Source organism: Mesoplodon mirus, assembly GCF_964341445.2.
Source record: "Mesoplodon mirus genome assembly, chromosome: 3".
NCBI classification, from domain to species: domain Eukaryota; kingdom Metazoa; phylum Chordata; class Mammalia; order Artiodactyla; family Ziphiidae; genus Mesoplodon; species Mesoplodon mirus.
The window spans coordinates 110,793,007-110,818,778 of NC_138978.1; the positions used below are offsets into that span (position 1 = coordinate 110,793,007).

The 25,772-nt window shown below is 36.7% G+C and overlaps 1 protein-coding gene across 1 annotated transcript in view; it reads right to left on the reverse strand.

Annotated features, from left to right (window-relative positions):
- GDAP2 (ganglioside induced differentiation associated protein 2) overlaps window positions 1–25,772 on the reverse strand; it is a 71,507-nt gene that overhangs the window by 3,227 nt on the left and 42,508 nt on the right. The window contains exons 8-13 of the mRNA XM_082612799.1: window positions 24,515–24,671; window positions 16,513–16,589; window positions 15,678–15,754; window positions 12,533–12,672; window positions 12,177–12,231; window positions 1,360–1,503 (exon numbers count right to left, since the gene is read on the reverse strand). Coding sequence (XP_082468925.1) covers window positions 1,360–1,503; window positions 12,177–12,231; window positions 12,533–12,672; window positions 15,678–15,754; window positions 16,513–16,589; window positions 24,515–24,671 — 650 coding nt within the window. The remainder of the gene's footprint in view (window positions 1–1,359; window positions 1,504–12,176; window positions 12,232–12,532; window positions 12,673–15,677; window positions 15,755–16,512; window positions 16,590–24,514; window positions 24,672–25,772) is intronic.

The window sequence follows — 25,772 nt, forward strand, 5'->3', positions numbered from 1 at the left end:
GGCCTGTATTTGATATACAAAATATTTTAAAAAAACACACTAAAAACACATACACACAGAACAAAAAAACAAAGCCAAGCTTGAGTGTGGTGTTGATATTTAATGAAAGCCTTCTTTGTAGGACCTTAAGTATATAGAAAACGTGTTGGCTTAAAAACTGGTCTTTTGGGTTTTCTAACCAATACATCCTAACTTATATATTTCTACACCAGAAAATAAATGGTAAATCTAGACATTAGCTTTGAATCATCATTCCAAATTTTTGGTATCAAAATGTCTTTCAGTGCCTTTCACATTTCCAGCTATCCATTTTTTTTAAATATTAAGAAGAGTGATATATAGTTCAAAAAAATAATAAGGCAATTTTCTGCTCTAGCAATCTGCAAGAAATAAAACCGGACGCTCTTTTTTCTGCCTCCCATATATTCAACAATCTTTGTATTTATGATCCAACGACTCCAATTACAAATCCTCTTTGTGCAAAAGCAAAACATGACATTTTGTTAGCCATTAGAACACATTAAATACTTTGCTCTTCACATAAAGTGTAACAGAAATCATAGCTGAAGTTGTAGAAACGTTAGAGAGAAAATGTCTTGTAGGATATTTACTTTACTGTACATATGTTGTACAATAATTAAGGAAGAATAATTCATTTTAAGCTTAATATAACCTGCAAATATATTCTCTGATTCATGCATAAAAATATGCAATCAGCAATAATTAAATAAGGCAATTGATAACCTTTTGGCCAAGCGTGTTACTTACTTCTCTGTTTTTAACTACTAAAGTGATACCGTGAATAAGTACAATGGAATAGAGCTTTGATGAAATTCTAGAGTAGTCCTTTCTTAGTGTTTAATAGATTCATAAATGTATCTGTAAGGAATAATGTATTGGTTGTCACTTATACAAACTTTTAGCAAAATGAAATTTCTCATAGGGTAAAGACTAGGATAGGCGACCTGGCTTACAATTAACGCTGAAAATGTCAGACACCAACAGATACTTCTGGCTCTATTTATGTAGATGAAAAGCCATTCAGTCTTAACAAAATTAGGGAGAGGTGTGTCTCAAAGGTGGTGAAAAACTGACAGTACAAGCAAGGATTGGCTATAAACCTACAGCAGAAATATTTCCCATTGAAAAGTTTACTGGGGGAAAGGCACCCCCCTCAGAACCAAGCATTTTCCTAAAGTTACCATAGGAAAAGAATGTCAAACGATACTATCAAGTTTATTAAAACACATTAATTGCATTATCATCTTACAATGAAAAGATGATGTGCTCACACGCACTTGCAGTATAAAATAGTTAAGATAATACACCAGGTAAGGGAGAATTCCTGGTACTTCTTACCCTGGCATCATATTCAAGGACAAAAGGAGGAAAGTCGATCTGTTCTGGCGAGATGGCAGAAAACAGCTGGTGGAGGCTGTCCACATGGTGGATTTTGTCCTTCAGTCCTGAGACAGAAAAGGTGGTAAAAAACCATGTTGATACCTGATTAACAGAAGAAAAAAAATAATTTAAGCTGGTGGCCTGAATTGGAAATATACACGATTTTGAAAATTTATGCTAGATAAAAACTATTTCAAAATTGAAATTGATATCAAAAAAAATCTTGTAATAAGCAGTGTTTTTCAAGGTGCAGGTTGTAGTGCATCAGTGGATTACGCAATCAGTTTAGTGGATTGTGAACAGTATTAAAAAGAACAAAAAGAAACATGCTAGAGCAACAATGACTAGGGAATGTAGCAAGATGAGCTGTCTTATGAAGCTTCAGTTTCTGTTACATGTCTATGTGCTCCAGTCCATGTCATGTGTTGGGATGTAATATAATATGCTTCTTACTGTGGGCTGTGGTCAAAACCACTGCATTATCTGATGGAAGAACTGATTCACTGGTACTCTGAAAATGGTTAACACCTCCAAATCTCATAAACTCTTTTCATTACTTCAAATGAGACTGAAAAGTTTTGCCAAGTTTTGAGACATTTATTTTTCAGTTGACACTTGGCATGCAGTCTCTTTCTCAAAGTGAATCTTCTGTAGACGTGGAGCCACCTTTGCTCATTTCACTTCATGACATTGCAATCTTTCTATAAAAGGTAGTCTGCAAAATTTGTTGGTTCCAAAAAAAGAGAGAATTCTGGATAGCAAACTATACTGGCACGAGCTAGGCAATAGCTAGAATTTACAAATTCTTGTTCATCTATCCAAACTGACAATCATAATTAGTCATGTTTACCAACGGCTTACACAACAGTTCTATGAGGTAGGTACAATGTTACTGCTACCCTCATTTTATTTACAGAGAAGGTAACAACATATGCATATGAATTCTCAGTGCACTGGCATAGTAGATTCCAGTATATAACTGGGTACATTATAAATACAGTACATGCCACTTTGGGCACTTGCCAATCATTTTTAAAATTTCTTTGACACTCTATCATGTTTTCCAGTGGTTGCTCCAAAACTTTCACATATTCCTGGTCCCTAATACAACATACTGTCTTCATACCTACTTATGAGAAAAGGCATGGAATAACAGAGACAACACTACACTTATCTCTATCAGAATCTTATCCAAATTTCCAAGACTCGGTAGAGACTCATCTCTACCATTATTTCTCTCTTACAGCTCCAGATTATTCCCTCTACTGAATTCACATAACCTTATGTTTAAATCTCATTTATAGCATTTATCTTACTTCATAGGAATGTAAGTAGTTTCTTATACTCACTTCTATAATTTCCCTAGTACTTGGCAGACAATCATAGAATGGTCTAAAGTTTTAGAAGGTACAGACAGACCATGCATTCTCAAGTATTTGAAAAAGAATGAATCAATGAAGATAAGGCCTATTTCATACTGAGTTTCATGGCCTGGGTCACTAATCTATTTCGGCTATACTACCAATGACTGGTATAAGGCCTCAGATATTAACATTACCCTCTGTATCCCCTCATCTTACGAAGCTTATTTGGAGGGTGGTGGAGGGGGTGGGAGGTACTCGGCCTTTCTAGAACCAAGTGAGTTAATTTAAATCAGATTAGATTGTCACTTAATTACACTCCAATCCCCAGTTTTTTACATCAGTTTTTTTTTGTTTGTTTTCAAAGCACATGCTGTTATATACCTAATTGATACAAACTTCTGCAAACTAGATTAGGGGTTCTACAACCAGTTAGTTGATAAACTAGTAAGAGCTACGGAGAGACCATGGAGATTTTAGAGATTCTAGGAAGAGTTTAAGAAAATAAAGATTGTAGAGTCAGAACAGAGAACCTTGCGGATGTGTCAGGAGATACACTGTGCAAGGAGTTACACATCTACTGGGAATCTACTATATGCTAAGCATTGGGCACAGCTGTAGGTGATACAGGGTAACAGTGACCTGGCCATTCCTCTAATGGGGGCTTAGACTCTAGAAAAGGAGCCAGCTTATAAGCATAATAACAACAACTTCCTAAGGCAAAAAGTACTAAATGCAATGAATGGCCCAAAGAAACACATGAATACCTATCACAGGCAAGGAGCTGTGCTACGTGGAAAAAGGTATAAAATTACGGAACTAGAAGGGACTACACAGGGTATTTGTGTTCCACCATCTCTTACCTCAGGACCTTTTAACATGCTGCTCGTTTAGTCCTGAAACCCTTTTCCTCAATTCTTTGCCTGGCTAAGAATTGTCCTTCAGAGTTCAGGTCAGAACTCACCTCTGTGAGGAAGCTTTCACTGAGTACCTACACTCCAGCCAAAGCTGGAGAAGCAGCTTCCCTCTAAGTGTTCCAACAACACCGTGTTTACTCATATTACTATGTAACTGACACTCTGTGTGGTAGTAGCTGATTCTCTCAATAGGCTAAATTCCCCCGTGTGGGGATTCTCTTCTTCAATACCATATTTATAGTAATTTATAGGGTCTAACTAATGCTCAACATGAAAAGTAAGCAATTCAATATGTGTTGAGAATTAACAAATACTTTCTGGACTTACTACTTTAGTACTATTTAGGGATGGTCGAATGTTCCTTGATTCTACAAAAACAAGTTGTACTTCAATCTGGGCCTCAGTCTCTTCATCTACAAAATGAGCAAGTTGGACTTCAATGATTTTTAAAGTCCCTCTTAGTTATACAGTTCTATGAAAGGACTCTTGACTATGCTGCATGTATTGACACAGTGAGCTGGTGGTGGTAAATTCAAAGAGAAGGCTGGGTTGGGGAAGAATGGGCAGTGATCTTAGGCACACACTCTTTGAAAGACAAATGCATTTCTCTGTTGCATTTTCTCCCATTACCTCCTTTACATTCTTTTGGCATTAGCAAGAGAAAATTACTCAAAGTAGACAGAAGTGGAAACCCAGTTAAAAGTTTTCCATTCAGGGAGACCCAAGAGCATTGTCTTCAGTTTTTTTCATTTTATTTTTATGTAGCTCAGCTTTTAATTTTCAATTATTTACAACATAAGTCACAGATATACATTTATTTAGGTAAACTTGCTTTACTCAGTGTCTACTATTTTAAAAAACTGAATTAAAAATTTGAAAAAAAGGCTGCTATGATATTCTATGAATGCTAGAAATTCTCTCATCCAATTATTCACAAATGCACAGCCAAGAACATGGGATCACAAGACAACTAGGAAAAGATTGTTCACACATGTATGCACTTAAGTCATCTACTAGAGCCAAAATCAACTGTGGGTTTAAATACTATTAGTTCACGTTCTATTAGTGAACTTCAAGAAAGAAAAAGAGTAGTGATTTATATGAGCAGTCAACTTATCACGTTGGGTGGAGTGCTCTGGAAAAGATCTGAGAAGTATGGAAATCAGGACAGTGATTCTATTGTTTTATTATCCCTTGATTTCATCTCATTATTTTATAATTACAACCACTCCATTTACAGTTTTTGATTTAGTATAAACTAATGGTGGGTTTCATTACACATGGGTTTTATTTTCTCAATCCTCCATCATTTTCTCCATCCCAAAATATTATGAAAGGTAACATAATGGCTTTCACTTTATACATCTGCTCTTCAGCCTCTGCCTACCTGCCATTCGCACTGACTTCTACCTGAAGCAATTCCAATGGTGTGACAACCAACGCTAGTGACTCTAACACCGAAATTTCTGGTAATGTCTATCCATTGGTGTGGCAGTGGGGGAAAGATAGCTATTCATTGACTCTCTTGTGTGGGGAAGGAGGGGTTAAAGTCAGATCTTAGCAAACAGTGGCTATGTATTCTCGTAAGTGTGGTACAGAGGAACACTCTTCGGATAAGTCTGAATTTGTGACAAAAGTAAAAAAAGATTTTTTTCCATTAAAAAAATTATGAAAATTCATAATTTGGATGAAAATTCCAACATTCACTAAAGTTGAAAGAATTTTACAGGGAACACTGGTACAGAAATCACTCAGACGATCATTAACATTTTCCTTAAGTTTTCTTCATCATACATCTATCTGTTCCTCTATGCATCTATTAACCCATCTTACTTTTTTGCTGCACCTCAAAGTAAACTGCAGACATCAGTAAACATTCCCCAAATACAGCATTCATATCTTTAACTAGAGTTCAGTGTTTGTTCAGTTTGCTATAAAATTTACATTTGATGAAATACACAGATTTTAAGTGTACTTTTGCTGGTTAGACAGATGTACACACTTGTATTAGCAAAACTCCTATTGAGATACAAAACATCTTCATCACCCTAGAAAGTTCCCTCATGCCCCTCTTCCCAGAGGCAAACACTGTTTTGATTTTTTTTCTACCATGCATTAGTTTTGCCTGCTCTAGAATCATATAAGTGGAATTATACAGTATGACTCTTTTATGTAAGGCTTCCTTCACTCAGCATAACGTTTTTAAGATTCCTTCATGCTGCTGTGTATATCTGTAGTATCTATGTTCTCTTTTATTGCCAAGAAATATTCCATTACAAGTATACAGCAGAGTTTAATTATTCATAATCCTATTGATGGACACCTTGGCTGGCAGTCACTGGCTGCTATGATTAATGCTGCAGTGAACATTCCTGTAGAAGTCTTTTTATGCACATATATTTCATTTCACTTGGGTAAATACCTAGTATTGGAATTGCTTGGTCACAGACTAGGCTCGGTCATAGACTGAGTTTATAAGAAACTGTCATAACTTTTTTTCAAAGTGGTCGCAGAAATTCACATTCTGACTTATACTGTAGGAGAATTCCAGCTACTCCACATCATTGGTAATATCTGGTATTGTCAGTTTTTAAAACCTTAGCCATTCTGGTGACAGTGCAGTGACATCTCATGCGGTTTAAAAAAAAGAAAAAAAAGTTTTATTAAGATATACCCGACTTACAATAAACTGCACATATTTAAAGGATAAAATTTGTTAAGTTGTGACATTACGTATACACCCATGATACCATCATCACAATCAAGAAGATGAACACTGGGAGCTCCCCGGTGGCCCAGTGGTTCAGATTCTGGGCTTTCACTGCTGTGGCCCTGGTTCAACCCCTGCTCGGGGAACTGAGATCCCGCAAGCCACACGGCGCAGCCAACGACAACAACAGCAACAACAAAAGAAAGAAAATGAACATACCCATCACTCCTACAGGTTCTCAGGGTCCTCTGTAACTCCTCCCTCCCACCCCTCCTCCCTGTCCACAGGTAACCACTGCTCTACTTTCTGTAGAAAAATTATACATTAGTTCATATTCCCTAGAATTTTATATGAAGGGAATTACATAATATGGACACTCGTCTGGTATGTACACACTTCTTTTATTCAGCGTAAATATGTTGAGATTCATTTGTGTTGTTGCATATATGAACAGTTCATTCTTTGTTCATTGCTGAGTAGTATTCTATTGTATGGATATACCACAGTTTGGTTATCAATCCTCTCAGTGATGAGCATATGGGTTGTTTCTAATTTGGGGCTATAACAAATAAAAGTGCTATGAGCATTTGTGTACAGGCAATGGATATGCTTTCATTTGTTTTGGGTAAATATCTATGAGTGGAATGGCTGGATCACACAATAGGTGTACGTTTAACTCTTTAAAGAAGCTGCTAAATTGTGTTCCAAACTTTCTATACCATTTAACGTTCTGATCAGCACTATTTGGGAGTTCCAGTTCTTCCACATTCTCACCAACATTTGATACAGTCTTTTAAATTTTAGCCATTCTAATAGGAATGTAATATCTCGTTTTGGTCTCATTTGTACTTTCCTAATAACTAATTGTGCTGAACATCTTTTCATTTGTTTATTTACCATCGTATATTTTCTTTGGCAAAGTATTTTGCACAAATCTTTTTTCCATTTCTAAACTGTTTCCTTATTATTAAGTTTTGAGATTTCTTTATATATTCTAAAGTCCTTTATCAGATAAATGTTTTATTTACAAAGATTTTCTCTCAGGCTGTGGTTGTGTGGTTGATCTTTTCATTCTCTTAGCTATCTTTAAAAGAGCAGAAGTTTTAAATTTTAATAAAGTTCAATTTCTTTTATGGATTGTGCTTTTGGTGTTGTATCTAAGAAATATTTGCTTTACTCAAGGTCACACAAAGCTTTTTCAACTATATTTTCTTCTAGAAGTTTAAAAAGTTTTGTTCTACATTTATGTGATACAGGATATAGATCAAAGTTCATTTTTCTTTTTGGCGTATCGATATCTAATTGGTCCAATATTGTTTGTTGAACAGACTAACCTTTTTCCACTGACCTGACTTTGCACTTTTGTAAAAAATGTTATCCATAAATACGTGAATCTATTTCTGGATTCTTAATTGTGCTCCATTGATGTCTTTGTCTATCTTCATGCCAATACCTCACTGTCTTGAGTACTGTAGCTTTAGAATAAGCATTGAAAGCAGGTAGTGTTGGTCCTCCAACTTTGTTCTTCTTTTCCAAAGTTGTTTTGACTATTTTAGATTCTTTGCATTTTAATTGAATTTCTACAGAAAAAACCTTGTTGAAATTTTGATGGGGGTTGAATTGAATCTATATCTTTAGAAAGAACTGACAATTTAACAGTATTCAGTTTTCTAATCCATAAATACAGTATATGTCTTCATTTATTTAGGTCTCCTTTAATTTCTCTCATTGTTTTGCAGTATACATAACTTGTACGGTATATTATACAAGTCTTTCATATCTTTTGTCATATTTATCCCTAAGTACTTGGTATTTTTGATGCTAGTTTAAATTATATTGCTTTTAAATCTCAATTTGTTTCTTGCTAATATATATAATAGATTTTTGAATATTGATCTTAAACCCTGAAACCGTGCTAAAAGTTACTCATCAGTTCTAGTAGCATTTCTGAGGATATCATAGGGTTTTCTACATAGATAATCATGTCATCTATAAATGACAATCAAGAGAGCATTATTTACTCCTTTCTAAATCTATATGCATTTTGTTTCTTTTTCTTGCCGTATTACACTAGCTCAAACCTCCAGTACAATACTGAATACAAGTGGGGATAGTAGACATTCTTGCAAAGACATATTAAAAACTGACATACTCTTCTGTTTGTCTCCATTAAAGAAAAAATTTCAGTAGCTACTGGATGAATAAAAAAATAAATGGATGATGAGATTTTGGGAAATAGTCAAGCACTTCTTCCTTATGTGCTATAGAAAGAAAAAAATAGCCACATGCTGAGCATAACAAAATTAACTTTTCCAATAAGGAAAACGGTTAGGAAGGTTAATAGTATATTATCTGATGAGACCATGTAATCAGAACTCAACTGAAAGAAGAGTAGGAAAGACAAAGTGATTTAATTGACTGTTCACACATTTTACTTTTTTTTTTTAAGCCTTGCCAAGCAGTGTTCCCATAAGCATAGCACTTTCTACTGTGCTGTTCTAACACTGAGGGACCAAAAAGAAATTTGCAATTTTTAAAAGAATTATTAAAATACTTCATGCAAAATTTAAAGATGGTATTTCAATGACAGACAATTTTGTAAACAGTGACAAATCCCAAAGTGGAAAACATTCTCACTGAAGCCTTCACTCATCTTAGTTATGAAATTTAATGAGGACTTTTCACTACTTATCTTACTTTATTTCTCCATAGTGCTTTAAAATAATAACTATTTCTACCATCTCTGATGCTTTTCCCATCCACTGGCTTCCACAGCATTAGCCAATCTTAGTTCTCCTGCTGCTTTTTGATTACTTCTTCTTGATCTCCTTCCCAGATCCCAGGGCTCTGTCTTTAGCTGTCCTCTTTGGTCTAAGTCTGTGATTTTATTCATTAACACTTTTAAAGAGTTAAAGCTCTATTTACTTGATGATGCTCTCAAGTTTACATCCCAATCCATGGTCCCTACATCTGATGACACCTGGGAGTCATGGATGACACAGTCCTTTCTCTCACCCGTACTCATTTAATAAATCACTAAATCCTGGGATTTTACACCCAAATAATAAGTCATCTTTTCTCCAAACCGCACTGATATATTCAGATTCTTTTTTTCTTTGCCTAGACCAGGGGTTGGCAAACTTTTGCAAAAGCCCCTATAGTAAATAGGAAATATTTTTGGCTTCTTATATTATTATAAGAAAATTTCACTAGGCAGGCCTGAAGGCACCTGGAACAGTGCTATACTGGAGGCAGGACAACGTGAATACTGATTAGGTTGTTGCTGCATCCTTTGAGGTAAGAGATGATGGTGGGATGAACTAAAGTAGAGGCAGTGGGACTAAAGACACAGGCATAGAATTGGACAATAGTAAGCACACAGAAGTGATGCAATATGATGAGAATGAGGTAAGGCAAGTACCCAAGGATGCCTCCCTTGTTTCTGACTTAGGCATCTGGGTAGACAGTGGTCCCATTTACAAAGACAGGGAATACAAAAAGCAGTTTGGGAGGGAGTGGGAGATGATGACATGAGTAGTTCTGTTTTCAAAATGTTGAACTTCAGGGGCTTGTAAGATATCTAAGTGAAGATATTTGATCAGAAGTTCAACAAGCAAGTCTAAGCACAGGAATGATGATGATGGCTAACATTTACTGAGTGTTTATTGTATGTCAGATAATGTTTTAAGCGTTTTACATGTATTAACTAATTTCATCCTTCTGACAACTACAGAAGGTAGGTACTACTATTATCCCCACTTTACAGAAGATGAAATTAAAGCACAGAGAGGTTACATAACTTGCCTGAGAAAACAAGCTGGTAACTGGTAGAGCTGGGATTAGAACCTACATTACCTGAATTTCAAATCCATGCTTTCACAAACATTAGACTTTACTGCCTCTCCAGACATATACTTGGGAATTGCATATATTTTGGAGGGTTACTGAAAACACAGGAATGAAAAAAAAAGTATGGAATGAAAGAAGTCAGAGGATTTGGGGACACTAACACTCAAATGATGAGCAGAGAAAGAGGGAACCGCAAAGGAGACTGAGAAGGAGTGGCTAGAAGTAGAAGAAAAACTAGTCAGGGTAAGTTTCAAAGAAGCCAAGACAAAGTGTTTCAAGGGAGAAGTGATAACTGTGCTTAAGGGTATAGGGAAAAGAGAAATTACTGGTGTTTTTAGTTTGAGCAGCTTTAGTTGCCATAGTGGGATCTGAACCAGACTGGAGTAATTTCAGGTGTATGACAAATGGAGATGGGGAGCAGAGGGCACAGATTACACTAAAAAAATTTGGTTGTAAAGGGGAAGAGAGATAAGTGGAGGCTTTAGCATGTTTAAAAATTGATGAGTTAGATCCAGAAAAATGGGAGATAAGAAAGAGGACAATTGCTGAAGAGAGGTTCCTGAGGACAGGGAAAATATTCAATATATGTGTAGAGAAGAGTGTAGGCTCTGGAATTCAAATGTCTAGATTCAAATCCAGCCTTTGCTACTTTACAGTTGCTTAGTTTGCAAAAGTTATTTAATCTCTCTAAGCATCAATTTATTTGCCTATCCAGTGGCAAATAGATATATTATAAGGCTTAAACAAGATAACTCATGGGAAGAACTGGCACACAGTAAGTGGTTAGTAAACATTAGCTATTATCACTATGGGAGCCAGAGCAGAGGTAGAGGGACTGCCCTTCATTAAGAAGGAACACACTTCTGTGACAGAATAAAAAGAGGCAATGATAGGAAGAGATGGCATGTAAGTTTGGGGAGGGAGGGAGAAGACAGGGAGCTCCTCAGTGATGTTTTCTATGTTCTCAGTTAAGAAGGAGGCAGGGCCATCTGTTGCAGTGAGGAGCTGCTGGTAGGACAGAGCTTGAGGGGAGCACACAGCCATGCTGGGACACTGTTCAGTGAAGCATCAAAGGACAGCTAGCAGTGAATGCCCCGCGAGTCTGCTGAGAAGCCCAAATTCACATGGCTCTATGATTTCTCCATCATTGCTCAGCAACCCAGATAAGGGAGTGAAGAAAGCAGGATGATGGAATAGCTCAAGATCAGGTTAGGATGGGCAAGTGTGATGGAAGGGTAAGAGGTCATAGGTTATTTCAGACATAGGTTATTTATTGACAAGAGTGGCTGAAGTGATGGAATGTGAGTTTTAGGCTGGATAGGGAAGAAAAATAAAGATTAAAAAAAATAAAAGAAGATATTTTCAGAAAAAGTAAAAGGACCAAAGGACTAGATATCTTGACGAAATCAAGATGCAGGATTAGATATTAGGGATGTAATTATGAGCAAGACAGCTATATAATAACTCTCAGAGATCTGGCAGGCTAACACATAAGGTAGAAAATTAAACTAGTAATTAGAATTAAAAACAATGAAAGAACACTAGAAAATCTTAAGGAAGTACAATGCAGGAGTACCTACTAGTGGCAGGATTGATCAGAGAGGTTTTTTTTACAGAAAGTAATTGTTGACCTGAGCTCTGAAGGATAAATAGGAGTTAGCCAGGAGCAAGGGCAGAAAAAAGCCCAGATTAACAAAGAGCACGAAGAGGCAAGGACTGAGGGACTAGAGGCCTGTAAAGATCGCCTACAAAGATAGTGGAGTTACATGGGACCAAAATATTAGGACCACAACTCAAGATCACTTAAAAAGGAAGGGTAAACAAAGAAATCAGCAGTCACAACGGTGATAGCAAGAATTAAGATGATGAAATATATCTTAATACGCAGGCATGTAGTGCACTTAAATTCAAGATTTAGCTAAAAAGAAAAATACCTACCTTTGAACGAAATGTCGGATGAACAAAATAAACAGCCTTCAAATTCCTCTTGTACCTGATTCAAAATCAAAAAAAGGGTCAGTATAAGCCATGTCTAAAACCAGTCACCATTATGAACAGTTAACTCTTTTTCCAGGTGTTTAAAAGCAGGAAAAAGTTTACATACGAATTTACTTTGATACAAAATAAACTGGAGTTAAGGAGGGCCTATTATTAAAATATCCAATCTAAGTAAAATAAAAATCTTAGTTACATGAACTATCCTTTCACAAAATACACAACGCTGTTTGCTATTGCTTAATACTCGGAAAGAAAAAAGCTGCCTTCCCCCTTCATAATTTGAGAAGATAACTAACTTGACATCAACAACATCGTAGAGTTTCTTCAGGAAGTCAGAGTCCAGGTGATTGTATTCACTGGTCAGTGTGTGAAAATACACTAATACGTATTCCTTCACAGCAATGTGATCCATTACATGGATAAAATATAAGAGGGCCTAGAAGAAAAATAAAGATAATGATCATTTTGTGCAGTGGTCTATTTCACAGATGCCAAGAGAGAAAAAAACCCAGAAGATTAATCTAATCTGTGCCTCAGGCACTGCAGAGAGACATCTCAGACTAACCAGTACCTCTTTAAAAAGATCTTCAGGGGAAGTGTCTCATGCCAGTGTTTAGTAGTTCACATAATGCTACAGTATGGTCCCTTTCTGTCTTGTTTTAAGTGATGGAGGAGAACCACCAGTCTCCATCCTTTCAAACAACTCTTCATATACTCAAAAGAGCTCTTCAGTCAACTACCAGGTTTTCTCTCTCTGGAATAACGGTATCAAAACCATTAGAAGGAGAATTTCTAGACTTTTAATCATTCTTGAAGGTTCTACCTGCATTTGGTGAAAGTCTGCAGTCTCCACTAAGAAACGGACTAATGGCTCTCACGTAACCAAGAATTACTATACAAGGACATTAGAAGTGATGCCTCACATGGCTCACTTTGAGGGCTTATTTTGTTAGCAACTTTCATTTTGAACTGAATGAGGAAAATGAGAACAGGTTTAGTGAGGAGACGGCAGTGGGCTGGGCAGCACTTCCCTGCTCTGCCTCAAACTTAACGTGACCTGGATCAGTTAGAGGAATATGCCATTATAAGAAGGATGGAATTTAAGAGAAACATTAAACACAAAGCAGAGACACGATATGGGCAGGACCAGCATGACCCAGTGGTGTAGCTATAAACCATGACAAAGAGGAAGCTAAGAGGTAACAACTGAAGGATTATTATCAAACAGGTTATTTCCCCATTCCTCCTCAGGGGAGTCCTTGGCATTAACTTGAATGGACTAACAGGGATTAGTTAGCATGAGTCCAACTGCTACCAGAGCAGACAGAGGAGGGCACTAAGGAAACACAGTATCTTTCCAGTTGCTACCTGGTTTGGACTTCACAATATATATGAAATGATACATCACGAACATCCAGAACACCACGTACGTACACACCAGAATCAAAGGAAGGGGTTTATGCTTTTATTGGGGTATCAATCACATTATTAATGCTGAGAATGAATGTCATACTGATTATCAGTTGTTTTTTCCCCTGTGTGTATGTGTATTTTTTTTTTTTGCTGTACGCGGGCCTCTCACTGTTGCGGCCTCTCCCGTTGTGGAGCACAGGCTCCAGATGTGAAGCCTCCGCGGCATGTGGGATCTTCCCAGACCAGGGCATGAACCCGTGTACCCTGCATCGGCAGGCGGACTCTCAACCACTACGCCACCAGGGAAGCCCTGTGTGTGTATTTTTATTATTATTTCTGCTCTTACCAGACTGCTTCTGGTCCTCTTTCTATCCACTCACCACCTCCTCCCCAAGGCAATCAAGATATCCATTTTCAGCTTCAAATTCCCCGTCTTTAGCTTGAATCTTTTTCATTATAAAGAGTACAGCCATATGACAGAAAAATGTAGAAAACAAATTCTCCCTAAAACTATGAAATCCATTTTGAGATACTGATATGCATAAACTCGCACCATGCCCACCCTCCCCCACAGAAAGGTCAATGTACATACAAGCTGTTGTTTCTTCTCCTACTGATATTATACCATAAACATTTCTCTATAGTACTTGCCTCTATAACCATAATTTTTCAGGGTCACAGAACATTCCATTTGTGGATGCGTAATAATTACCTGTTAGGAATTTAAGTTATAATTTGGGCCACAAATGAGCCTGTGAGTAACATGCCCGATCCAGGGCTTCCACAGTTTTTTTTACCCAAACACCAGTGACCAGGAGTTTAAGGGCTTAGCCAGATACAATTATCCGCTTTTGCACAACTGTGTTTTATCTTAAAATTGTATTTAATTTTTACACTTTTGAGTACTTTTTTTTTTACTATGGTTAAGAATTATTTATTAAAGTGATTCTCCTCCTTTGCAGTCCGTGTCTATTACAATTGTTCTAGGAAGATCTACATATTTATCCCGTGGATTCAGTTGTCCCTTGCCCAAGTATTCCAATTTGGGCAATTTCTGGGCCTATAGCTACTTTCAAACCTAGGATTATTTCCTTAGTACAAATTCTCAGAAATGGAATTAATGGGTCAGTGGGCGTGACCACTTTGACAGTTTCAATTCATCTTTGGTAACAATGATTATTATTTAAAAGTAATGGCTAATTTTGATGACAGTCCCAGCTTGACCATGTAGGGACAAGAAAACTCCCCCGCCTGACATGGAGGAGAAAATGACGACAGAAGCGTGATGTCTACTCAGAATGAGGAAGAAGGTGGTCTTCTCCCCCTCACCACTTTTCCTTTGATTATAAAAATGCAGCCCGCTAAGGTCTCGGGGTGTGGCACCTTCTTGCCCACCCACTTGTAAGCCTCACAAGTGTCCTATTCTAATAAATCACTTCTTATCTATCAAAAAAACAAAAAAACAAAAAAAGTAAAAGTAATGGCTAGTTTTGAAGGTGAAAAAAGAGATCTCATTTTAATTCACTTTTTTTTTTTTTTACTACTAATCAGGTTGAACACTTTCTTGTTTACCAGTAATACCATATCTTCTGCTATGAATCATCTATTTCTGTCCTTTACCTCCAAAAGAAGGGATTACGAAATTATGACATCTTGGGTTAACTACTTCTTCTCTTCAGAGAGATAAAAGAGTTAATGTTTCTTGTTTCAAGAAAAGCAGGATTTGATTATTAGTACAGTTATAATACAGAATGAGTCCAACCAAAAACTTGCCAGTTACATAATAGCCAAAACAAAGCAGCTGCATTTTTGGAGATCACAGTATGGCAATTCAGTATTTCCGTTTCTCCCAGCGTGCAAAACCAAACCCCTTACTGAAATGCTATGTGCCAACTTGCAGAATCAGGGCTGCTACTCTATCACAGATACTCAATTCTGTCTCATATTCTAAGCCCTGATTCCAAATTCATGTCCTACTTATTTTTTAAATCAACGTTATTTATAAAACAAAGCTTTTTAACTGCTTACCTTGTCCATATCTATTAATGTTACAGGAATGTTTCTTCCAACTACCACCATTACCGTGCGACCACAGTTATCAACACCTACAAACAGGAAATGTAATCAGCACCCAGAAACTTTATTCCAAGAATATCATCTGTCCTGGGCTCTGACCTTATAAAAATATTCTACCAAATGTAAAAGACTGAAAACCAGGAACATAAGTTTTTCAGATTTCATCTTCAGATTTCTTTTACTATGTGGAAAACATCCCCTTTCTTTTTTTTTTTTTTTCCAGCTTCATGAAGTTTTGATGACTGCCCTTACTTTTAAAATAAGCCCTCTTACAGGTTTTAAATCAGGGACAGCCAAAGGTAAGGTTGAGGGTAAAGATTTTTTTATAAAGAGCTTTTTGTTTAAGCATACTACAACTTTTAATAACAGCAGTGATCCAGGAAAAACTAAATGGAACTCAAATCTGAAAATTAACAAGTACTGCCTGGAAAAGAAATATAAAGGGGGAATCTGATAACTTTCACTGTCTCTGTTATTTATTTATGTAAGGTTTGAATTTTGTACAGCAGGATTATAGTACTTTTAAAAGTAGAAAAAAATTAAAAGATAGGAAAAAGGACATTGAGAAGAAATGCAGTTGGCCAATGTAGAATTACTAGCTGAAAATCTTATAGGTTGAGATGTTACTTTGAAGATCTTGATGATGAGCAAAAACTATCTTCATTGTACAAAAAAAATCTATTCAGAGATAAAATGGACAAAATCAGAGAAAAGTGAAGTCTCTAATAGCATGCTAAGTAAGGTTCTTAATCAGTAAAAGAATAAGTTACCATATCCTTAAGCTCACCTGTTTGGTATAAGGCTTTTAGAGAAGCAATATCAGATAGATCCTCAGATCTTGCTTGACACAACCAGCGATTATAACTAGAGAAATAAAGGATATAATTATTATAATGAACAGTTGTAAATTTATAAATGAGACCTGTTTTTATCTGTGTGTTCCTAAAGAATGATGTCTTATTATAATAAGAAAGGAGTTAAAGAGGCTGTTACACTATGCAGAATCTGTACTGTTATTGATTAAAAAAAAAATGAGTTACTGAGAAAGGAAGGTATTCACACTAGATGATTTTTAAAAATCCTTTATGAGAAAATGAAGACTACTTATATAATTGGCTAAGATACCAAGTACTCAAACTAACATTGTTTTTAAATACTATTATCTTCCCCTACTAAAAAAAAAAAAAAAAAAAAGCAAAGAAGGCCTAAAGCAATAGCAGTTCTCCACAACAGATGTTCACTCATTCCACAAAGACTTATTGAGTGCTTACTACACAAGAGGTATTGAGAATACTCTAGTGAACAGACATGGTCAGACCCTCAAGAAGTTTACTTTTCAGAAGAAAAACAGGTAAGTGTTGTACATGTTATGTTGGACCACAAAGAAAGTAGGTAATTTTTTTCTGGGAAGTCCAGGCTTATTTAATGACTGGCTAATCAAAGTAGCTGTACTGATACTCCATATACCAGATCACAGAGATGGCAGTTTGGCTTTGGCTAAGAGGATATTGAAACTGGAAGAAACATAAAGATCTCAAAGAGTGGAAGCGATCTGAAAAAGGTCGAATTAATCTTAGAGTTACCAGTTAATGGTAGAGTTGAATTTGAAGTTGCACTCAAGTCTCCAGTTTGCTGGAAAGGTCAGTACTTTTTCTACTATTTCATACTTGCTTTCTTCAAATTCAAAGTGCCACTTACTTAATTGTGAAAAAAGCTTTCAAGGTACCTAAATGCATGAAAAGCAACTTTGAAGCATCTAGGTCACATATGGCAACATCCCACAACATAAAAACAAACAAACAAACAAACAAAACTAAACCAGAAGAGAGGATACTTGGGTCCTCACGCTAGCACTTCCTACGCAATCTCCGTAAAGTAGTTTCACCTCTATGGACCTCAGTTTCCTCATTTGCAAAACGGTGTTTATGTAGGACACCTTTCAGCTACGAAGTACAATCACACAACTAAGGATATTTAATAGGAAGTCTATTACATATGGATTGTAATCAACAAGTGATATGCCTGCTAGTTTCACAGAAATTGTTATTGTTTGTGAAAACAATACTTAGAATTGCATAGTTCTATAGTCTATGTTTTTAAATTTAGAAACGTGCCCACCTGTGCAAATTGAATTCAAAGACAATAACTTATAATTTTAGTTTAAGATATAATTTGCAAGTCAAGAAAGGATCTGTGTTTATTGTAGTTCTCCCTATTCATATGTACTATTCCATATTTTCATACAGAGCTATTTCCTACGTTATTTACACTAACTCCCCTATTGTCCTGCTTTCTAATTGTTTTATGATTAAGCCATCTCCACATCAAGACTAAACAGAATAATATGTCTTAAATGTCTTATGAGCACTACACGTCATGGCACAGAACATGTAACAGGAATTCAGGAAATACCTGTTACTTTCTATACTCTCTGTGTATTCATTAGCTCATTTTCAAAGATTTATGGAATAAATGCAATGCCTGCATCATAGCAAGGACTCAAATCTTTGTTGAATAAAATAATAAACATGAGTATTATTCAAGGTATTTTGGAGGCCTGAGAAGAATAATAAAAGGCCCTTGGCTTCAGAGTTTAAGGTTGAATATATGAGATAGACATATTACAAAGACAACTAACGTTGTAATAAGACCCAGTGAGATAAGCAATACAGCAGACATCTAAATACTGTATCAATCAAGTATGTACACTAAGGTGGGGACTGGCAGGGGTAGGAGTGGGGGTCGGGGGTGGAGTGAGGGGAAGTGGAGGCAAGGTCCAGGCCTGTTATAGAACTAACTTCTCCCTTCTTTATATCACAAAGATCAGCACAAGGCTTTACCCACTCACTGCAATATTTGCTTCTACTCTGTTGGACCTCAAGATAGGGACTATGTCTTAGTTGTCTCTATATTTCTAGCAAATTTCTAGGATAGTTCCTGACACTCAGTAACTATGTATTCAATGAACTGTGAAGAAAAAAAAATTTTTAAATTGGAACTCAGATGTACAAAATAGAATTAATTAACAGAAGCTTTTCCTGACTTCATGCAACTATCCCACACTGGACTTAGTTAAAGTCCTTGTTATACACTCTTATTGCACCTCGTAACTTAAAAACATTTTTCATACAATAATTAGTTTAACATTTCTCTCCTTTGCAAGACCCTAGGCTCAATGAGGCCTGGGGCTGTATCTGTCTTGCGTGACACTTTATTATGTTTCTAGCTTGGCACATTAGTAAGGGCTCAATAAATATTTAATAATGAATGAGATAAAGTTTTTACTGTGAGAAATGACATAAGAGTTATAGGCAACTGGATCTTAAGCCAACCAAGGAACACTAATGAAAAAGAAGAAAGTTCTTGTGAAATAATTTTAAGAGTGATATGCCCAAACTGTGTCACAACTGGATGGAAGACCTGGAAATGTTAATCAAGACCTAGACAACATATCTAATTATTTTAGATGTTCAAGCGAATTATTACACAGAGACAAGACAATGCTATGAAAGGAATGATCTAACCCTATAGCCGATCCATGTGACCGCTGGTTTTGTTACTGAAGGAAGAATTGAAGGCTTTCAAAAAGATAATTCTAACTAAAGATCTACTTACTTCCTAAGAGATTTAAAAAAAATTATCATTTGTTCAACTTGATCAACAAACATAACAGAAACCAAACTCAACCTGTGTAAATAAAATCCTGATTTAGAAAGAGTAAGAGAAATAAAAATTTAAAACTACAGTCTTAAACATGTAGCCATGGCAGAGTATGTAAACAGATGACCTACAGCTCAGTTATATAGTAAACTCCTAAACGATTAGTCATCAATTCCCAAACTTCTGAGTCTCAGGACCCTTTCATACTTACGTCAGTTACACCTACCAATATTTACCATTTTAGAAATAAAAAGAGAGATTTATAAAAAATATTTATTGGGCTTCCCTGGTGGCGCAGTGGTTGAGAGTCCGCCTGCCGATGCAGGGGACACCGGTTCGTGCCCCGGACCGGGAGGATCCCACGTGCCGCGAAGTGGCTAGGCCCGTGAGCCATGGCTGCTGAGCCTGCGTGTCGGAGCCTGTGCTCCACAACGGGAGAGGCCACAACAGTGAGAGGCCCACATACCGCAAAAAAAAAAAAAAAAAAAAAATTTATTAATTCAAAAATAATGAAAACCTATTATGTGAACACAAATAACTTTTTATTTTTAAATAAGCTGTATTTAGGGAGAAGAGTTACACTCTTACATTTTTGCAAATCTCTTTAATTTATGCTAGATTCTTACATCTGCTTCTGCATTTAACCTACTGCAATATCATACATTAAGCACTGTCTGGAAAACTACACTGAACACTACAAGAATAAGAATGAAAAGAGCAAATAAGTCTTAGTAAGATTATAAAAAGAGTTTTGCCCTCATGGTCTCCCTGAAAGGGCCTAGGTTTCCTGGGTCACACTTCTGAGCTGCTGACAAGATCTCATCTTTAATTATCACAGACATGGGGCACAGGAATAGGAAATTTGAAAATCTTTTGATTCAGTTGTAACTTATCACTCAAGGGAAGTGAGTGGCAGGGGTACCTACCACGCCTTTGTTTCTTGGTTCAAGCTCTGGGAACCACAGGCTGTGCTCTTCCCCAAGCCTGTAGCTATGTGCTAATTGGATGCGCACAACCTGAGCACCGCACAGAACACACCATGACATGTGAAGGTAGTGTGGCTCACTCATGAATTTCTAGACTAGAGAGACTACTTTCTTTATCTGTATATTTCAGTTCTAGAATATTATCTTGTACAGAGTAAATATCCAATGTTTCCTGAACCGACTGGGAACTGTCAACTATGTGACTAACTTGAATCTCAAGATCATGGCCTTCTACCAAAAAGAAGGACAATGCTTTACATGCTGTATTCATATTCCTTCCTAGAAGCTACCCCTTTGCTGATGACCCCTTTCCAGAAAGCATGGACTCAGTAAATACAGATTCATTTTCAACTGGCTTGAACTAGTCATTATTAAGTGAAACAAATCTCATTAAAGAGAGCAATACAGACAGGCAAGTATCTAGTGCAGACACAAACAAATGCCACTTTATCTGTATCACTCATGCAAAAATGAAAAAGGTGTGTGTGTGTGAGACAGAGACAGAGAGAGACAGAGAGAGGGAAAAGAGAGAGGAGAGAATAGATAACTGATTTGAGAAAGGTGGTAACAAAGCAGTTCTCTGTATATGAAAACAAAATGTGTCTGGTCCTTTCCCAGCTTCTCTGAAGCTGGTCTGTGTAGGTGCCTGGAGATGGTAGTAGAGAAGGGAGATGAGCTGCAGTAGCCACCTTGAAGGCTCGTCCTCAATTAGCTGTAACTCTGGTCAAGTCACTCTTGGTGATCAATTCACCCTTCTGTAAATTAGAGGGATCAGACCGGATCAGGTACAAAATCATCTAAGAAATCATCTAAGAAACCTTAGAAGGATGATTCCTGAGGCCTTCCCACAGAGGTTCTGATTCAGGAAGTTTGGTGTGGGGCCTATGAATTTTTAGCAAGCACCCCTGGTAATTCTAATGCTTGTACACTTTATACGACATTTCAGAAAGCTGTATCAGATAATTACCAAAACTCCTTTCAACTATAATGTACTGCTGAGAGACCACAGACCAGTGGTTCTCAAAGTGTGGTGCATAGTCCCAATACTTTTTCAAGGGGTTTTGCAAGGTCAAAACTATTTTCATAATAACACCAAAACATCATTTGTTTTTTCACTGTGTTGACATCTGCACTGATGGTGCAAAAGCAACTGCTGGATAAAACTACTGCTGCTTTAGCATGAATTCAGGTGGAAGCACCAGATTGTCCTAGTAGTCATTGTGTTCTTAATTGCCAAAATACTCACAGGAAAAAAAAGCCAGTTTCATTTAAGAATGTCTTTGATGAGGAAGAAAAAATTATTAATTTTATTCATTAATGCTTGGAAATACATCTTTTTAATATTAATACGTCACAGAATGGGAAGAACACATAAAGCATTTCTGCAGACCAAAGCATGAGGTTGTCCTGAAAAAAAGATCTACTTGTTTGACTTGCAAGATGAATCAGTTGCTTTTTTTCATGGAACACCACTTTTCTTCAACTAATGACTGGCAGACAAACTGTGGTTATTTAACATGAGTATTTGGCAGATGTTTTGTCAAAAATGAATAAAGTGACCCTGCCATTTCAAGAAAAACAACCAACAGTAATTGTTACCAGTGATAAAATTCGAGCTTTAAAATATAGATATAATGTTAGAAAATTTGTATCCACCACCAGAAGCTAACAGTTTCTAATACTTAAGGACTTTTCTGATGAGATCAGTGGTGATATTATCAAATGTAAGTTTTTGATATTGTGTAATGTAATGTGTCAATATTTGGAACAACTGAATAATTCAGTGAGTCAATATTTTCCAGAAGACCAACACATCATCTTGTAAATTCATGCTCTAAATTCCTATTATAAAATCTACTCAAAGTGCAGAATAAAACAACACATTTTAATATAACAATACAAAAATTCATAAATGTGGTTTGAGATTCCATATTACAACATTATGAAACTACCATTTATTGAGTTATGGTGTAATATCAAAGAATATCCCCAACTATTTGAAAAGGCTATTAAAATACTCCTTTTTCCAACTACGTATCTGAATGAGGTCAAATTTTCTTCATACACTTCACCCAAATCAAAGTATTGCAACAGTTTGAAGGCTGATATGAGAATCCAGCTGTCTTCTATTAAGTCAAACATTAAAATATCTGCAAAAATGTAAAACACTACATTTCTCACTAACTTAAAAAATAGTTATTTTTCATAAAAACATAATGGGTTATTTTTAAATGAATTAACAAATAATTTATCATATGATAAATATTAGTGGGTATAAGCCAGGTAAAAACAAAAGCTCTTTGAGGTCCTCAATAATTTTTAAGCATGCAAAGGGGACCTGAGACCAAACAGTTTGAGAACCACTGCCCTAGTCCAAAAAAAAGGTACCCAAATCTAGTTGTACATGAATCATGATGTGAAAAAGTTTTAAAATATATATAGAGGCCAAATCCCAGTCATGTGAGGGAAAGCCCAGTCACTGTATTTAAAGAAAAATGTTTGCCAGATGATTCATACACATGGCCAAGTTCAGAAACCACTGAAACTGTCATTCGATTGTGCTTGCCTTTAGAAAAGCTGTTCATTGGTGCCCCCTAGTGACTAATTAGCTTTTGTTCATGAAAATAAAAGGAGAACTGGACTTCCCTGGTGGTGCAGTGGTTAAAAACTCACCTGCCAATGCAGGGGACACAGGTTCGAGCCCTGGTCTGGGAAGATTCCCACATGCCACAGAGCAACTAAGCCCGTGCACCACAACTACTGAGCCTGTGTTCTAGAGCCCGCGAGCCACAACTACTGAGCCCGTGTGACACAACTACTGAAGCCCACATGCCTAGAGCCTGTGCTCCGCAGCAAGAGAAACCACTGCAATGAGAAGCCTGTGCATTGCAACGAAGAGTAGCCCCCGTTTGCTGCAACTAGAGAAACGCCCGTGTGCAGCAATGAAGACCCAATGCAGCCAAAAATTAATAAATATATTTATTTTTTTTAAAAAGGGAGAATAAAGTGAAGACCAGGAACTCAGGAAAAACAAAATTCTAATTCTATAATGGACTCCAGAGATCGTCTAGACTGACTCCCACTTTATACATGGAGACTAACAACAGCCACACATCATTACAGTACAGTGTGATAAGCGCTAGGCTATCCTTTGGTTAAGTACAGGATGTAAAAAAAAAAAAAGAAAAAAAAAAAGCATATGGAGGAGGCATTGATTCCAGACTTCTATTCTGTCTATTCCAACTTATCTCCAGGGAGATAAGTTTCTAGAGGCAATCACTTCTGAGCTGAAACCTGGAGAATGAGCAGGAATTGAAGAACGAGAGTATTCCAGTCAAAAGGGATGGCAAGTACCAAAGCTCAAAGGTAAAATAGACCATAATTTGCTCAGTATTAAAGAGAACAGTAGTGAACAATTTTAAGAGCTTGCTAAGTACCAGGTCCTGTGCTAAGCTCATTACATCTTATTTAACACTCACAACAACCCTATGAGATGTTATCTCCCTCAACCAACCCTATCAGATAATGAATATTAATCAATTATGGTGTATGATTTTTCCTTTCCTTTAACATTTTTTGAAAAGCAGCTAGTTTTCCAAGGACTGTTTGTTAATCATTGGACAAGCTTACCCAGAAGTACAAAAGCTGCTTTTCTTTATGTTTCAAAAAGGAGTTATTCAGAATTGCTTTAGAAAACACCTAAAAGAAATGGAATGGCTTTATAAGGTCCCTGGGATAAATCAGGGGGAAATAAAGCTCTTTTAACGTTAATACAACCATAGATTATGCTTTAACTATAAGTATAGTAATGTTACATAAAAACTTTGTAACTTGGTTTTTTCCTTCCCCTATTTTCTGCTTTTAGAATATAATCTCACCCAAAGACACTACAATCGCAGTAGAAAGAGTAGGAGCTCTGAAATCAGAGATGCATCTGAACACTGACTTCATCACATACTAACGGTGTCCACTGATAAATTAACTTTGAATTTCTGCATCTACAAAGTGGGGACATATCTTTCTTAGTGGATTGTCATGAAGAATAAACGAGACCACGTTACGTGTAGATCATTTAGCAGAGGTAGGCCCCTTCTTGTTTCTCATGTCCTTATGTGTCTGCCAGTCCAAAGGGGTTTGCCTTACTTTCTTTGATGCTGCTTCTGCAGGGCTGCCTCTGATAACTGTCCTTGAAGGATGAGTCTTCTTTGCTTATCAATATCTCCTTCCATTCGAGCAAAAGCATGAGAGCCAATGAAAGAGAGATCAACTCCCAAGCCTTCATCCTCCTCTTCTTGGTTGTCTGCAACAAAAATACTATCAATAGAGATGGCAAAACTTGACAGTAAATGCTACAAACAGACTGTGAATGCTGCTATAGGGATGAGTGCACAGAAGCTCAAAAAAACCAGGGTTAAGGTTATTTTTTGAGAATGAAACTGAAATCAGATTCAGGCATTTGAAGAATGGAAATAATGAAAGAAACCACCTGTCCATGTGGGATGGAAGTTTTAGGAACACATGAAATCAAATCAAGGGGACCTAGGTGTAACCTTAGGAAGAAAAGAGTAGAATGTAGTAATAAACAAAAAGATAGAAGCAATTATACTGTATGTGGGTTTAAAGATGAACTGTAGCACAATATCTAACAAAAGAGAAATATAAAGAAAAATGTTTGGGGTCATTTATCCAGAATTGTTTAAGAAGGGAGCACTTGACTGGCTGGTACATAATCTTCAGTCCTTTTGTCAGGTAACTCCTGAAGGAAGATGGATGGACCAGGATCTCAGGGTGTGATCCACATTCACTAAGATATGTTTTGACTAACGTTCTGATCTTCTACACTGGTCATGCCTACATAATCATTCTGGTACATAAGAGTTACAGTTCTCACTACAAATTAATGTTACCTTTCTGATTTATCCATATGATCATTTTACGTTTGGCTAGCAGCCAGTCCCTTGGGAATGAATCATCTCTTAATGTGTTCCTCACTGCCTCACTAGATCTGTTTAAAAAAATTATTTTTTAAAGAAAGAAAAGCAAACAGACAAACTCCTTGGACCATGGCAGGGGAGCTCCCCAAGGCAATGCCACCACCTGAGGCCATTCAGCTGGGACCTCCTCACATCTATACCACTGCTCCTCAAACTGTGACAGGCAAGGGCTGAGTGTGCCTTTATTAAAAAAAATACCCATAAATGAATCTTCTCTCAATCCCTCAGGTAAGGCTGATTTTACATCTATTTTAACAGATTCTATATTCTAACTGAAAATATTTATGAACACTAGAGCCTATGAGGTAACAATATTTTCTGAGATATGGATGCAAATCAAGCAGTCTTTGAGGATGGGGGATAGAAGGGAACCTTTTGGCTAATGACTGCCCAGCACTGCTATCTCA